We start from the raw sequence: 17,087 nt of genomic DNA on the forward strand, positions 1-17,087 counted from the left end.
GAGAACAGAAAGTGGCTATTTTTAAGGCCATGGTCTAGCATGGATGGAAGTCAGGAGAACCTGCCTTGGAAATATTTCAGAATAGCGCCAAAGAGAAGGGACTGGGGGCAGGGAACTCAGGTCCTGGCAGAAGGCAGAAGAGAAAAGATGTCCAAAAGCCATTCATGCCCAGAATGACTCAGACTGGATTTTATCAGATACGGACTATTCGCATCACAATCTTCCAGGGTGCGTGTTTCAAATGCAGATTCCTGGGCCCCATCCCAGAGCTAACATGCTGGAATCTCTGGAGATGGATTTGGGAATCTACATGTTAACAAACTGCCTGGTGATTGTCAGGCATGCTGAAGTTTAAAACCTACTGACTGCCTCAAACCATGGAAATGTCTCAGCAAACATTTGGCATTGAAATTAGATCTGTGGAGAAAACCCTATGTCTAGAAAGGGCTTAAAAACCTTTGTCAGTCTATGTGATCCGATTTGGAGTTTAGAGACTGTGGTTCCCTATGTCATACCCAAGATCCTTAACACCCTACTCAAGGGCGCTCTTTAGGAGTCAAGAGGGGATCTCAAGGTCAGTGTTAATGGAAGACATGGGCATAAACGCGATTTAGGGAAGGAAATGGGCTCCAGATTCCACATGCCAGAACCCTAGGGTGAGAACGCAAGGAGGAAAAATTACCGGGTTTCCTGGAGTGTCAGTGCCACCCAATTGACCGTCAGGTTCCTGGTGAGTTCAAGTGGGCTCTGCCACCCTCTGTGTCCCCAGGATGCAGCCCAAGGACTCACCTCTTTGGGCCGCCCTCCAGGATTGAGAGCGATGGTGAGAGCCAGCTCTGGGGAGACGCACTGGACAGGGGAACGAACCCCGGGACTCCGGGGGGATGAGGGTTCTGGAGACTGGTTCTCATACTGTCCATCACTGGCCGCCCGCCTCCGAAGAGGGGTTGGGGGCTCCGCAGGCTGCTTCTCCCGAGCCTTCACTCCTGGGAGGAATGGCAAGGCAGAGAAGGCAATGAGCATATTGTGCGAGAAAAGATCGATCGGGCCTAATTCCCCCCAGAGAAGACAGCGCAAGCTCAGGGGCCATGCTGGAACTGGGCCTGTCTCCCCTCTGCACCTCCCCCCAGCCTCCCTCTGTCCACACCGGGAGTTTCTCTGCAGGGTGGGGGACCTGCTGAGGCTGGGCTGGCCTTCACCAGGAATCTACCCCGCACAGGGTTGGGGCCCAGAGCACAAAGGACTGATACAAGAAACAGATGTCAACTCTTTCCAAGGCCTGGAGGCAGAGGGCCAGAGCTTCCAGGCAAATGAGGGAAGGTGGAGGGAGGAGAGGCAGTCTCCAAGGCGACTGATCAACCAACAAGCAACACCAGGCCCATGGGAAGAACTTCTGGAAAGAGCGAATAGTGCATCATCTTACAAATGGTGCCCCCAAGAAGACACAAAGAAACGACTAAGTCTTCTTATAAAGTCCCTGGCCCCAACTGGCCCCTGGAATATTGCTGGCCTTCTCTGGGGTCCCCTACCTTCATCCAGTGTAACTGAGAAACCTTACCAACTTCCCTTATGCTGGCCCCTTAGCTACCACCCGCCCATTTTCTTGCCCCAAACATGGCCCTGGTTCCCTCCCAACAGAACAGCAGGCAAAGAGCTCGAGCTATGTGTTCCATCTGCTTTTCTGTACTTCCTTCCATTCCACAGGCCTGGGGATATTGCTAACCCCACCCTCCTTCCTTCCCACTCCCTCTTCCCACAGCTGGGCCAAGGCACAGAACCCACGGCCTCACTGAGCTGGCTCCAGAATCCTAGAAAAACTTACTCCCCCGGGCCCCAGAGGCCAAGACCCAGCCTGAGGGCGGGCTCCTAACCCTGATTATCTCGTGCCTGGAGATTCTCAGCGCTGCTTTCACCACCACCCAAGAGCGGGTGAGGTGAGAGGAAGTGCCGGGACTTACCAAAGGTCACATGGGACTGGGATCCTGACCGGACCAGCCTCATGCCAGCACACCTGGGAACACTGCCCCATGGCACACGTGCACACACACGCACACATGAACACATCACTGGCCCCTAGAAATGTGCCAGTGCAGCCAAGCAGAAATCGCCCTCATTCAGACTGAATCATCATCTATTATCCACAGTGGGGTCTGCATACCCCAGGAGGCCTCCCAGCTCCCCCCTGGCAAAGCCACTGAGGTTGCCATGAGAAGCACATGCTGGGAAGCCTTCTTAGTTGTCATGAATAGCAGCCACCGGCTGCCAAGTCTAGAGATGGATGGACACCACACACACACACGCACACACACGCACACACGCACACACACACACACACACACACACACACACTCCAAAACACACGCTCATACTCTCCCATAATTAGAGGCCCTGTCTGGAGAGCAGCCGGACTGGCACACATTTACAAATGCAGAAGGTACCCGGGGAGGGGGGTCGGGTGGGGGAGGTTCGAGTCTCCACTTTGGGCTCTTTATTATTCAGAGGCAGCCTGCCTGCCATCTCAACTGAGAAAAAGGAACCCAAATGGAGACCGTAATCTAGACTCACAAACTACTTAAAGCATCTGAGCCCCTCACCTGATAGTGCCCTGATTTTCAGAATAGAAAAAGGGAGGTTGCATAGTCCTAACTGGGGGCCAGATGAAAGATGGGGCACGGATCTGAAAGGGTTGAGCAGCGTGCGGACTCTACAGCAAACCCAGGTCCCCAGCTGTCAGAGAAGCAGCCTGCATCTCCCACTACACCTGTGGGCACCCCTGCCCTTGACCATGCTTCTCCTTCCCACACCGAGCCCCCTTCCCCTCAGGCCTCCTGGGTAGCTCGGTTCAGCATTACTGCCGGTTTTGTTCCTAGCAAAAACATTAGAGAGAAACAGACATAGCCATTGATTTTCTAACAATAATTGTGACAAAGGAGGCTCCTTCGGGAAAGGCTCTTGGGGTTTGCAACTAAGTTCATCCCCAAAGTTAACAGCAAGGCATTAGGGCTGGTCTCAGTTCTGGCTCACCCAGCCCACAGGCTCTGGCTGGCAGGTCCCTGCGCCTTGGCGAGAGTGGTCAGTTGCCCTGAGTGGGATCTGATGTCTGCCCTTGAAAAGTGGGTCTGTTTCCATTTGAGGCCCTGAATCTCCCAGAGGGACAGAAAACATTCTCCCCAGTGCGCCCAAAACACCTTCTATGTTCAGTGCTGCAGATGGTTTCAACACCCAGAGGGGAGTCTGGACAGCTGCTGGAGGGGCTTCCCAATTGTGGAGGATGGGAGTCCCTAGCACAAGGCAGCTGCACATCTGAGAACCATCTCAGCTCCTCAAGTCTCCTCTCCATGGCCACCAGATCGGCACATGGGAGCGTGTTCTGTCCAGAGGCAGGCAGATGGCCAGAATGACGCCCAAAGAGCTAGGGCACTGCTGAAGAGCCTCCCTCTGCAAAAGGGGAAAGACCCCGCATTCCAGTCCCACGGGACAGCCCCGCCCACTCCAGAGCGCCCCACAGCACTAGTGACAAGCCAGGGCTTCTCACATTCTTTGAACACAGTGTCTCACTGTTGTCCCCCTTGGCAGGCCCAGATCTGCCCGTCAGTGCCTGGAGAGCCATGTCCCCTCTCTCTTGTCTTTCCCTACGGGAGGGGAGACAGAGCAGGGCGGAGGGGAGAGAAGAGAGCCCCATTGTTCCTCAGCCAAGCTGGGACGTCTGGACACAAGCTGACAGCCAGCGTCAGAGAGAGAACACCCCCCTCACATCCTAGAGACTGATAATAAAAATAGGCCTGCACCCCCACTACCCTCCTCCCTTCCACTACCCTGACCCCAGGCTTTCTCAGTCCTAGGCTCCATCCTCTCGCTCTCAGAGCCTGTGTCTCTGTGTGCTCCATGCCCTCCACACGCAGGCAAACACGCACATATACACATACACCCACTTGCGCACACACACAGCTTTCACCCGACAGCAATAGCGGGAGGTCCATCACCCTCAGAACCTCTACAGTCAGCCCCTTGCCCAGCAGGAGACCGTAGGGCCAGAGGAAACTCATAAAGAAAGGAGGAAAGGGGCATTGGCGGGACTCTGGAAGCTTTAGCTGGGAAGCCTCCAGCCCCAGGAGCATGAGGGGTGGGATGCCCCTAGCAAGGCAGCGCCTTTGGAATGATAATGAGCTAGATGCAGAAGCTCTTTGTCGTCCTGAGGACTGCCCACTCTCTGTGGGCACTGGGCCTGCCCCACAGCCTGCGGGACAGTGGTCACCGCAGCCCAGGGCCTCCACACAGGCTGCCAGACACGAAGAGAAGGGCTCCAGAACAGCCTCATTTTCCGGGGTTCCTCATTCCACCCCCCAGGACGGTGCTGTGTTTCATGGAGCAGTAGGCTCCAAGGCTCCCCGGAAGCGGGCCAGAGCTGAGGCACTGCATCGTCTTCACCACACACACACACACACACATACACACACACACACACACACTGCAAATTCTGGGGGCTGTAAACCTAACACACATCAATGAACACACTCTGGCAGAGCACAGCCACCCACCACTCCAGGGTCCCCTGGACAAACACCCCTGTGACAGGCTTTCTCCCAGCCTGGCCACCTCCACCCCCACAGACCCAGCTCTTCTTTCCAGCCTTCCCATTTCCAGAAGACTGGATTCCTCAGATCCAGGAGGCAGGGCCGGGTGTCCAACAGCATGCCTGGGGCTCCGGAAGCGAGGCGATCCGGGAGGCCACCTGCTGGGCCAGGGCACCAGAAAGCCACACGGCGATCACACTAGCAGCCCCAGGGCAAGCCATGCCAGCTCCCCTCAGGACAGGCCCACCACCCCAGAACTGCCCCAAACCCAGGCCCAGCTGAACACTGCACTCCCCACCACTGGGCCGAGAAAAAGGTGGAGGGAGAGGACAGGAGGTGGACAGAGCCGTTCTGCTAAAGCCATCTCCCCATTGTCCATGGACGAGGAGAAGGAGGGTCCGGGAAAGCACCAGAGATTGCCATTGGAAGTCAACGGTTCCCACCACTCCTAAGCCTTTCCCCGGAACTGCTCAAGGTCATAGCGTGGGGCGAGCCGAAGCAGCCTCTTCTCCCTGACCTGGACCTCTGGGCTCCGAGGAGCAGGGAAAGGATGAGGTGATACCTTTCCCAGGCTAACAGCCTATGTATGGCCTGTATGTCCCAGAGACCGGGGCAGAGGTGGTAGGCGACATCACCCTCAAATAGAGCAACGTGACCCTTGATGAAGAGTCTGCCATGATGGAACACATCAAGGCACCATGCAAAATACACACAGCAGGGCTGTGATCCTCCATTTTTCACATGGGGAAACTGAGTTCTGGGTAATAACGAGACTTGCCCAGGTCACAGAGGTGGTCACAGGCAGAGTTAGGACCATACCCAGGACCTCTGACTCTGGGCCATGGGTCCTGGAATCAAAAATTAGGGATGAGGTCACAGGAGGTGCTCTGTCCCCGGGGAGTGCTGTACTCAAGTGTACACAGAGCAGCAGGAGCTGGGGCACCACTCTTTGTCTTATGCCCAGTGGCCCATGCAAAGCACAGCCTGGCTCCTGCTGAGGCCCTGGCCCAGCAGCCGTGATGGTCTGGCCAGGGTGGCCGGAGAGCTGGGCTGTCCCAAGCCCTCACTGAGCACTTTATTGCAAAGACCTACATGTCCACGGGAAACCTGGAAGTTAGTCTAGTTACCTCAGATGCTGTTACCAGCAGGTAAGGCCAAGGCTAGAAGCACCAGTTTGTCCATGCAAAAGTGGGAGCACTAGCTCATGCAGAAGGGGGGGGGAGGGAAAGAGGGCGAAGGGAGGAGTGGGCAAGGAGAGAGAAGGGATGCAGTGAGAAAAGGAATGGGGACGGGGCAAGAGAATATGAAAGGGGGAGAAAGAACAGAAGAGGAAGAAGGAGTGAGGAGGAAATGGAAAAATGAGAGGAAGAAAGTGGTCAAAAGTTTAGAAGGAATAGCACATGAAAAAGGAGAGGAAGAGAGAAAAACTGAGCTATAACTCAGGTGAGGGCCAAGGAGCTATAAAGGGGGAAGGGGGGGGAGAGGAACCAACCAGAGAGGGAAGAAGATCGGAGCCGGTGGAGAGGAGGGTGCCGGTAGCTGACACTTTGCCCAATGCCCTGCAGTCTGGCGTTGTACGCTGCCCACCCCACCCCAGGGGAGCCGGCAGGGAGGGGAGGCAAGCAGGAAGGGAAGGGATGACACCAGGCAAGGAAGGCACCACGCCCATGGCACACGTGACAGATGGACATAGGACACACGAAGAACGAAAGGGACGCGGCATTAAACAAGACGAAACAAAACAAAAACAAAGAGAAAAATCAAGATTAGTTGATGTTTGGAGTCTTGGATCTGGCCACACACTGGAGGGAGGTTGGGGAGGGTGTCAGGCAAGAAAAGAGGGCAGATCCAGGGTCTCGCTTCTCCCGAGCGCCAGTGGACCTGCTGCTGTCCGGCAAGACTCCACGTCCCTCTAATTTCTAACCCCAGCGTGGAACCAAGAAGGTGCCAGCCTGGGACTAGATTTCAATCCTGTTGGCCACACGTCATCAGCATGGCCCCACCAGGTCTTCTCTCCTCTCACGGTCACCTGCCTCTCCCTGGATTCAGCCATAACTGCCGGTCTGAGCCCAAGGGTCATGACTCCTTAGCATCCAAGCATCCTTCAGCCCTTTATTCTTCCATCACACCTACCTTAGTAATCCTCTTCTGAGGGAGCCACTTAGGGTTTTCTACTCCTGCCAAAAGCTGCTGAGTACCACTGAAAAGTCCCTAAAACGAGCCTCCCCGGATGCATTAGAAGGACCTGCTATGTCATTCTTTTATTCACCCTTGCAGACTCCCACGTCACCTTCACACACAGGGGCCTCCCAGCAGCCAGTATCCCCCTGGCCTGGCTTCCAGGGAATGATGCTCTTTTAGCTTTCCTTTACTTTGCTACAGCTCCATATCAGTTTCTTTGCTGGTTCTTCCCGCGTCTGCAACCACTGAATGTGTTTGGATGACACTCCAGGACTCACTCCTGGGACCTTTCCTCTACCTGTGCTCCCCCCCAGGTGACAGCATGCAGTGGCATGCGTTACATGACATCCCCCTAGTGACACCTCCCACATTTCTAAGCTCTAACCTCTCCCCTGAAATTCCGGATTCATATATCCCACCATCTTGGATGTTTTATGTGCCTCTCAAATCTAACATGGCGAAAGTCACACTTCTGATATCCCCTCTAAGCTGGCTCTTCTCACATTTGCACATTTGTACCCATCTCCACAAATAGCAACTCCATCCTTTAGTTGCTCAGGTCAAACACCTTCACTTTTTCTTTCTCTCACATCCATGTCTAGTCTGTCTATAAATCTTGATGGTTCCACCTCCAAAACGTCTGCAATCTGAGCACTTCTCACTATCACCACACATACCGTCCTGGTCCATATCAGCAGCCTCCTAACTGGTCTTCCTCCTTCCATCCAGGCCACATTGATCCTTTTAGAACAAGTCAGATGAAGTCACTCCTCTGCCCAAATCCTTCCCAAGGCTACTCACACCACACCAAGTAAAAGACCAGGTAGATTGTTGCAATCACCTGTAAGGCCCATGTAAGCTGGCCCCCATTCCCATCACCTCTCTGACTTCGTGTCCCCCTATACTCCCCATGTCAGGTATACTCCTGCTTCAGGGCCTTTGCACGTGCTGTTCCACCTGGCACACTCTCTCACTACCCAGAGAAGCCTTCCCTGACCATCCTATGTAAAGTGCAACCATCCACCCACCCTCACCGGCACTTCACTGCTTTATTTTATCTCTATGGCACTTATCACCCATCTGACATGTTATGTATGTATTTGCTTGTTTGTTTATTGTCTATTTCCACCATGAAGGCAAAGATTTTTACCTCTTTGGTTGACCACCGTTTTTCCAGAGCCTAGACTAGCAGATAGCCCAGATTAAGGGCTCGAGCTGAATGATCAGATGGGCCTTGCTCTCATCTCCTATTTCCATGATAGAATGCAAAAACTGGGTTCTCAATTTAAGTTCCCAAAGCTTGACACCAGCATCTCCCTATATCTGTATCTATCCTTTATTATTTCATGAAGAGGTATCTCACTGTCCGGTTGAGCCTAAATTATCCACCTAGGCTCCTCAGCCTATCCCCACTTGCCTCCTTAGAGACTTCATTCTACCAATTTATTTCTCTCTCTCATATCTTTTTCTTCTCCCTCTGCTCTCCATATTCAACCTCTCTCCTTCCCCTAAAAACATCCTTATGGTTCCCATATTTACCAAAAAAAAAAAAAATTTTTTTTCTCAATATCTTGCTACCCTCTTTAGCTACCATCTTCTCTCCTTTTAGCACAAAACCACTCAAAAGAGTAGTTGACATGCCATCTGCACTCCCTCTCCACTCGCTCTTCAATCGCTCAGTCTGGCTTCTGTCACCATCACGCTACTGAAAATATGCCTTTGAGAATCACTGGGACCACCTAATTGGCAAGCCCAATGCATTTTTCTCAATCCTCATGGCCTCTCCACAGTGACGTTGCTAACCCCCCACCTTCCCCCTGGAAACCTTCTCCTATCCTGACTTCTGTGATGACCCACGGTCCTGAGCATTCATTCATAGTCCCCTGTACAGCCTCCATTCCCCTCCTGACTAACTGGCCTAAGTTCTTTTCTCCCCATGCCCTCTGACATAGAGAGCTCATCTATGCCCAAAGCTTTAAACTTCACCTTTGTGAGGATGACCCCAAAATCTATAGCTCCTTCTACTCTTTCAAGCTCCAATTCTGGGTGTTCAATTGCCTTCCATACATCTCCACCTGGAGGCTCCATCATCACCTCAAACTTGACATAGCTAACCCTGAGGTCTTCATCTTACACCAAACTTGCTCTTCCTCCCAATTCCCAGCTTGTTCATGGGACCATCATTCTGCTTCTCTGCATGGAGCCTCAGAACCATCTGTGATGTCCCGCCTCCCTCACCCACTACATCCAATCAGTTTGTAAACACCCACCACGTGCACAGCATCCTCGGCATCCCTCTCTTCTTTTTCATTTCCATGGTCAGCACCCTAATCCAGTCCACGTCACCTAGACTATCTAATAAGCTCCTACATCTCCGGCTCAAAGTCACTCCCATTTAGCATCCTTCCTGCCCACACCCACCAGGTAAATCTTCCTAAGCTACAGCTTGGCATACTCTCCTGACTAAAACACAGAAACGGCTTCCTGCATTGCTGCTAGGTAAGATTTAAGCTCCTTAGTCTGGCATTTAAGGCCAACCCGAGGCAGGTCACAGGCTACCTTTCTTGACTCTCTCACACACAATCTATATGCTCTCAGTCTACTCTATTCTTCAAACATTTGTATGCTTTCCTGTCTTCACGACGAACTCTCTCTGTCTCCAATGACCCCATTCACTTTCAAAATCCTACCCATTGTCCAAGGCTCTGGTTAAAACCTACACTCAATACAGAGCCCCTCTAATCTCTCTAGCTGATAGTAATATCTCCTTTTTCCTCGCAGGACTTTCTGCATACCTCCCTTATTATGAATGACTTCATTTTAAAGTTCCAGTTCTTTTTCCCCCCTTACTAAACTCTAGATTCCTTAAGGATAAGATCCAAATCTTATTTCTAACATGGATCAAAATTTCTCCCTCTAGAGATATCTGAGATCAGTCCAGTCACAGAATCAGGAGGGTAAGATAACTTGACTGGAATCACCAACTCTGACTCTTATTTCTTTTTCTTGTCTTATTGCACTGGCTAGGACATCCAATACAACGTTAAATGGGAGTGGTGATAGCAGGTATCGTTATTTTGTCCCTGGCTATAATAGGGATGTTTCTAATGTTTCACAAGAAAGTATGATGTGTGCTACAGGTTTCTGGTACCTACCCTTTATCAAGTTAAGAAAACTCCCCCTACATTCTCTGTGATCTAAGCTGAAATAAAATATAAGTGGGGGTTGAATCAAAGCGGAATGTACCAGGGAGATGGTACTGAGGTATGAAGGGCAGCCAAGGAGAAAAAGGCAGATCCAAGAGAGAAAAGCCAGGAGAAACGAGATCAAGTTGACAGCCATGAAGGGGCTCTCCCTCATGTTATAGCTTATGTTCCAGCTGCTTGCAGAAGCATGTAGAATGAGCAGAAAGAGGTGGTGCTGGAAGTCTATCCTCCCTGGCTCCTAGACTATTCTGCACATCGATCCTGCCTATATGCCTTTATCTCCATAAGCAATGCAGACACACTGAAGGGCTACTAAAGAAGCTGTGCGAGCAGAACCTGCTGACATAAGAAATACTGTTCATGACAGGACATGGACCAAAGAAGCCCCTTTGTAGCCCTGGAAACCAAATATATCTGTCCCCTCTATACATCTCATCCCTTCTCCTGACTGAGTCACTCGCAGTTGGTGGAGGAGATGGGAGCAGAGATGTGCCAACAATATCACCCCCTTCCTATGGGGAAAGTGACTTCTTGGCAGCCAAAGACTGAGCAGCTATAGGATATGGAGGTTGATAGTCAAGACCGTGGAAGCTAGTAGGAGAAAAAAGGCTGAGGGGAGATGCGCTACAAGATGGACATGCTTCCTGGACCATTCAGGTATGGCTTCCTCTTGAGTAAGCTCCAGGAGAGCTATACAAAAGGGTTTTAGTAGGGGGAGGAAATCCATCCTGCTCCCCAGAGAAAAGGTTCCTGGATCCTGCCTATCATTAGGCTAGAGGGTCACTATTCCTCAGGCCACCACCCAACTCTATAAAATATGAGAGGACCCCATTCCTCTGCCTTCAACAAAACCAAGAAAGAAAGCATCTCTTCTGACAAAGAAGTAGGGGAGCCCAGATGTGGGAGAAAGCAGAAGACAGTAGCCCCATTTGGACCACCCCATGGAGCCTTTCTTTCATGCCTAGGGTTCCTGTGTTTTGATCAAAGGTAAAAACAATGATGTGCTGCTACTCCAGCTCTCCAGGAGCGATTAAGCCCTGATTGCCAGTTTCCATGGTGGAAATACTTCCATTATGACCAATTTCAAGTTACCGATAGTTGGACTGGGGACTGTGCTCTGCTCTGAGGAACAGGAGCAGGACGTCCATGCCCCCACACCCAGGTCCAGGGCCCAGTCCAACAGCCAGCTGGCCTACCCCCGCCACTTCTCCAAACCAACGTCCATTCTCAGGGAGGGAGTCTCCCTCCCTCCATGCAGCTGGCATGGTGACTCAGCTTCCCCTAAATTTAGGGAAAGGAGTGGAGGGAAAAGTCAGCTGCCCAGACTTTTCTTCTCCGCCCTGAGCTTCCACCACCCTGTTTGCTGAGGACCTTGGCACAACCCCCACCCCCAGCACCAGTCTCTGGGGCACCCCTGCCTGGGCTTTACCTCACAACAAAACAAAACCATAGAATTTCCTGCCCAGTTTGGCTGCCCCAGTGAAATGGTCATAGGCTTAGGCCAGTGGGAAGGAAGGGAACCCTTCCTGTCACTCCCAACATGGCCCTGCACACTCTGCCATTTCTTGCCTTTATTTCCCCATGAAGCTTTTCTGGTTGCTCCACAATATCTCCTCTCTCCAGAAAGACAAGCACATTCATGTTCTGATAGGAAATGAAGCTTCATTCTCAGTGACTGCTTCCCATACAAAGCTGGTCCTAAAGGAAGGACTAACAGGATAGCTGGACAAGAAGGGGGATCTTGGGCTCCCCAGAAACAGAGAAATATCCTCAAAGGACCCAGCAGGGTTGAACACTCAGATGGTTAAACACTCAGATGGAGCTCAAGGGCTTCAGGATACCCTCTGAGGCTTCATTACGCCCCTGGGAAAGCCCAAGAGGGAATTCAAGTCTATAGAGATCTCCTTCCAGCCTTCTCCATGCTTTCCCCAAAAAAACTAAAATCTGAGGACAGAGAGCAGAGCAGGCAGTTGCAGAGAGCATCTCCTCTCTGCCTAGAAAATCTATACTCTAGCCCCAAAGTCACCACCTCTAGGAAGTTTTCCCTGATTATCCCAGGTGGTAAGCCTTGATTTCCCCAGGCTCTGGGGCTTTGGTCCCCATCTCTATTGTATAATAACACACATTGCACTCTGTTGGAATTACGTCTGTGTACCTGTCCCCTCACTAGACTATAAGATCCTTGAGGACAGGAACTTAATGCCTACCTTAGAGCCTAACAGACAATGAATGCAGGAAGAGATGGCTAGTGGGTGGGTTCCTGACAGCCTCTTCTCTAGGCTAAAGCAGTGTCTGCTGAGGTGTGATGGCTGTGCCTACACCTCCCTCCATCAAAACCAACCAAGAACAAAGAGGGAAGATGCTGAGGGAGGGGATATCCAGCACTGATGGTCCCTGAGGTTCTTACCTGCTACCCGGTGGGCCACCAAGCCTTCCAGGTTCAAGGGCTCCTCCTCTGGAGTTCGGGATGGATCTGAAGTCACCTCCTTTGGTGGGAGCTGAGGCTGAGCAGTGAGACCAGGGAGAGAGGCTGGGGGCTGCTGAGGCCCTGGAGGGCTGTGGGGGGTTGGAAGGAAGGCGGGAGAGGAAGAAGAGGAGGCTGGGCTCTTTGGATGGTAACTCTGGTTGGGCCCAGCCAGACACAGCTGATAATCATAAGGTGAGTAAGGCCTGCCAGGAGGGACAGACTCCAGGCGGGCCCGTGGGGCTGCCTCAGGGGTTCCCAAGGAATGCCCCCTGGGGATGTAGCCAGATCGGGACTGGGTCAGTGGATGGGACTGGAAGGACGAGCCGGAGAGGGGCTGGGAGGAGAGTGGGGAGGCCCCTGGCCAGGCCCCTGGGACACTCTGGGATTTGTGCAGAGGGGTGGCGGCCGCAGCAGGCTCCAAATCCAGCATCAGCATGTTGAGCGTTTCGATGGACTGCTCGATCTCCTGCTGGGAGGCTGCCCTTGGGAACTCAGGGAGGCCAGGCAGGGGGGTCTCTGCCAACGGCTGGGGACTAGGCCTGCTGAGCCCGAGACCCTCCAAGTGGGCTCTTTCCTGCTGGCGAGGAGGAGGGCAAGGCTGCTGCTGTTGCTGCTGCTGCTGTTGCTGCTGCCAGGAATTGAGGCCCCTCTGCACAGCCTCCCGGCTGCTTCCCCCACGGGCTGGAGCTGGGGGCAACTGGGGCTCGGTTTCCGGAAAGGACTGAGAGCGGAACATACTGCTGGGGTCATGGCCATAGTGGGAGGCGGTCACTGGCTGTGGCCAGGCTGTGTGGGGGCCCTCCCTCGGGTAGCCAGCTAAAGCTTCCTGTGCGGAGCAGGAGGGCCGCATGGGGGCTGTGTGGCCAGCGTGGGCAGGCACTGCCCGGCTGGCAGACGCGTAAGGGTAGCCCCCGCCATTGACCATAGGTTCCACAGGGTAGGGCTTGTCCAGACCATTGGTCAGTGGAGACAGGGCCTCCGGGTAGCCGCCCTCACTGGTGTTGGTGATCCCGTCCAGGGAGGACAGCGTGCCCATGCTGCCCACACTGTGCCCGTCCTGGTTGGGCAGCTCATCGTCCAGGATGTCTGTCTCCCGCTCCGATGCCAAGGCACTGCCGTTGACGTGAACCTGGGCTGGGACAACATGGCGGCCCGAGGAGGGTGCAGCAGCGCCCCCTGCTGGGCGGGACCGGAGATGCTGGGTGTGGTACATGACTCCTGGCTTCTCTCGCTCTAAGCCGAAGCCACTGAGCAGGCGGTCCAGCTCCCGCTTCTCCTCAGGACTCAGGGCAGCAGGCGCACTGGCGGGCCCAGGGGCAGGCTCATCGGTCTTGTCTGTCTTGGTGGAGGCTGTGGAGTTGCCCGAGTCGCTGCTCACAGAGAGGGTGTGTTCCACATGGTTGGGGGTGGCCGACAGGGCAGGACGCGTGGCACTGACGGCCCCAGTGCTGCCATGCAGGGAGTCCTTCTTCTTCACCTTGGCATACAGGCTCCCGTCCAGTGGCCCCTGGGTATGTCCCACAACCTCTGCAAGGGAGAGAGCAACAGACAGCAGATGTCAGTGGGAAACAGGGACACATTTTATTTTCCTGAGGGAAGGAGTAAGAGCTTCCATTCCCTGGATCCTAAAACCTCCTCTCAGCACCCTGAGATAGAGCTGAGGTGGCAGAAAGGCAAAAAGACTAAAGGACCCCCTACCCCAGGCTTTTGGGCAGAACCCATCCCAACACCCAGCTTCAGAGCCAGGCAACAGAGCCTAAGATTGGGCAGGAGGTCCTGGGGGCCAAGATGTTCCAGTCCAAAGCCTGCCTCTGACATTTCACTAGGTCCTACGAGTGCTGGGCCAAGATGGGGTTCAGCAAAGCCAGCAGGGCCCATGTCAAACGGGACACACTTTTGCTCTGAATGCTGGAGCCCATGGGAACTTTGGAAAGGGGGTTCAGGGGCCGGGGGAAGCTTATTAGAGATCAAGAACAAAAAGCAGAGGTTTACATCAGGGACAGGTGTGCCCTGTGTCATTTTATCTACAGACAGCTCTGAGGGCCGCGTGAGCAATACTTTCTCTGAAAGGAAAAAGTGAGTGCTGGGTGGCTTGAGGCCAAAGGGCTGACTCAGGAACGAAGAACTTCCCCACCCAGAGGAACTCAGTGATTTCACACCCTGTACAGTCAGCAGCCCAGCCCCTAGCCCAACTCACACACACACACACACACACACACACACACACACACAAATCTTGACATAAAGAAGTCCAGAAATACACATGCCAATCAGTAATCCCCCAAATCAAACACCCAGAATTCACCCAAATCAAACGTCCTGGTGCACTCTTGGGGTACACCAGATAGGTGTCCCCAGTCAGAAAGTGTGGATATGAATATGTTAATACAATAATAATAATAATATAATAGTTAACATGCAGCGAGCACCTATTATGCACCAAACCCTTTGCTATGCACTTTACACATATATTATTTCTAATCCTGAGTTAGGGAGTATTATGCCTATTGTAAAGATGGAAAACCTGAAGTTCTGAGAGGTGAAACCATTTATTTGCCGATACATAGCACTTGGTTAAGCTGGGGTTTTAAATCAGAACTAATTTAAGACTTAATTAAAACTAGATTAAAATCAAAACTAATTTAAAATCGGAACTACTCAATCAGAACTTCAAAGAGCACACAATTGTTATTATTCTATGCTGACTCTAATAGCTCACACACATACACACACAATGGAATGAACACATAAAAGGCAGCAATGTCCCAAAATAAATACTTAAAATTTAAAGCCACAAACATTTCAGAAAATACAAGCTCCTACGAGGCCTAAGGATCAGCCCTCAGGCCAGAAGTGGCAGCCTCTAAAAATAAACACTCATACAGAAGCCCACGGCCAAAAACAAGTGATCAGACAACCACAAAACAGGAACATCCTGCTGGGCACACACACACACACAAACCACAGGCCAACCAAATGACATCACCATCGAGCCAGCGCGAGGAGAGATGCCCGACAGGGCACATCGTCCACCCACTCATACCCCGGGGGCTCTGCCCATTCGCTTAACTCTCCAGAACCATCTCTCTGCCCCCAGTTTTCCCTCGGGCTTTGGGACCTCAGCCAGCGGCAGAACCTAAGTGACATTGGGCCAGAATTTTGCCACAGTGGCCGAGTTCTCAGAAATGGGGCTGGTCTGAACGGGAAAGGTGCTTTGGCTGAGATAGGCCTGAATCTCCAATAGCCTGCGCCTTACGTCAGGACCCCTGAAGGCTGCTAAGAGGCAGCTGCAGGCATAGCTGCCTCTCCCCACTCACCTATGAGCATCCCTAAAGGGTCGACATTGGCAGATGACAAAGCCTGCCCCTCACACCTGTCCCTCCAAAGAACTAGATGCGTTGGGACACAAAAGAGAAGAGACACCAGCTGACTGTTTCCAGGGGGAAAAAGTATTAAGGACGGGAGCCTCTCATCCACTCAGATTTCTGAGGAGGGTTCTCAGGAGATGGGTCCCTCACACCAGTTAGTGGGAGTCTGAAGAGCTGTCTTTCCTTCTTACCGTGCCTGGAAAGCTGCTGGCCCTGGAGAAAGCAGGCCCATTCCCGGGTCCTGGCCCCACTCGGCAGCCCACATCACGAGATGCCAGAGTTCCTCCCAGGCCGGGGATCTCCTCCATACCCTGCACCCCTAATCTCCCAAGTCCATGCTCATATGGCCTGGGAAGTGGGGAGAGCAGCAAGCAAAGGGTGCAGTGTCCTACAGCCCCCCATTTACACTTACACAGAAGGCGATGAGAAGCACTGGGTGTAAATCTGAGAGTACGCTCTCCTTCTGGGAGAAAGCACCCACTCTGGCACCTCACTTGGGTTCATAAAAGAAAAGCTTTTGGCAAAAGAGCTAAGAAAGCATCCCCAAGGCCAGGAGGGAGAATTCACACTGATCCCCACCACCTGATATCCTAGCCCTTCATTGATTTTAAAAACGTCAATATTAAACTGGTTCTGCAGTGTAATTTAACCCCGCATGGGCAACAGTTAGCAGCAACAGCAGGAATGGTAACTGCCAGGCCACGAAGGATTAGTAAGAAAATCGAAGAAGTGTAAATTGTGTAATTAAATCCTGTTTGCTCAATACAAATGGAAATTCTATTTCTGTCCTCAAAAGAAGAACCCAGCTGCTCCTGACCGCCCAGTGCCGGCCACATGCTCCAGGCTGTTCTGCAACCTTCACTGCTTGGCTTCCTTGGCATATCAAGGGGAGAAAGAGGACACCCAGGCCCATCCCAGGTCTATGCAGCCTGCCTGAGGGTTCTGCTGAAACCCCAGCAAATTGCCAGAACCTGCGGGGCACTACCCCTGCTCCTCCTCTCAGAGTTGAAGGTAAGTGACCCCCTCTGTTAAGTCCCCCCCCCGTTATTCCCTCCCCCTACCTGCTGCCCCCACACCGGTGCACATTCCTTCTCCCCATCTACCACAGCCACATTAAGAGCTATTTACCGGGACCACAAAAAGCCGGAACACAAGGTCTGTTTCAATCTATTAAAGCAGGAAGGACAAAAGAGAGAGGCCGGTAGAGCAAGAAAGAGTGAGATAGAGTGCAGAAGGAAGAGGGGGGCTCAGAGGGGGTGAGGACTCTTGAACCCTGGGCCACCACTAGATC

At 52.6% G+C, this 17,087-nt stretch overlaps 1 protein-coding gene across 29 annotated transcripts in view; it reads right to left on the reverse strand.

Annotated features, from left to right (window-relative positions):
* TNS1 (tensin 1) overlaps window positions 1-17,087 on the reverse strand; it is a 222,684-nt gene that overhangs the window by 32,466 nt on the left and 173,131 nt on the right. For 15 of the 29 annotated variants that reach the window (XM_019717741.3, XM_074312991.2, XM_074312995.2 and 12 more), the window contains 4 exons: window positions 12,369-13,955; window positions 6,067-6,153; window positions 4,613-4,732; window positions 790-986 (listed from right to left, as the gene is read on the reverse strand). In XM_019717741.3, the coding sequence (XP_019573300.2) occupies window positions 790-986; window positions 4,613-4,732; window positions 6,067-6,153; window positions 12,369-13,955 (1,991 nt within the window). The remainder of the gene's footprint in view (window positions 1-789; window positions 987-4,612; window positions 4,733-6,066; window positions 6,154-12,368; window positions 13,956-17,087) is intronic. The other 14 variants (XM_019717743.3, XM_074313042.2, XM_074313047.2 and 11 more) reach the window with 3 other exon arrangements.

The sequence above is a fragment of the Rhinolophus sinicus genome, chromosome 17, assembly GCF_057876585.1.
Source record: "Rhinolophus sinicus isolate RSI-liver-muscle chromosome 17, RSI-T2T, whole genome shotgun sequence".
Lineage (NCBI taxonomy): Eukaryota > Metazoa > Chordata > Mammalia > Chiroptera > Rhinolophidae > Rhinolophus > Rhinolophus sinicus.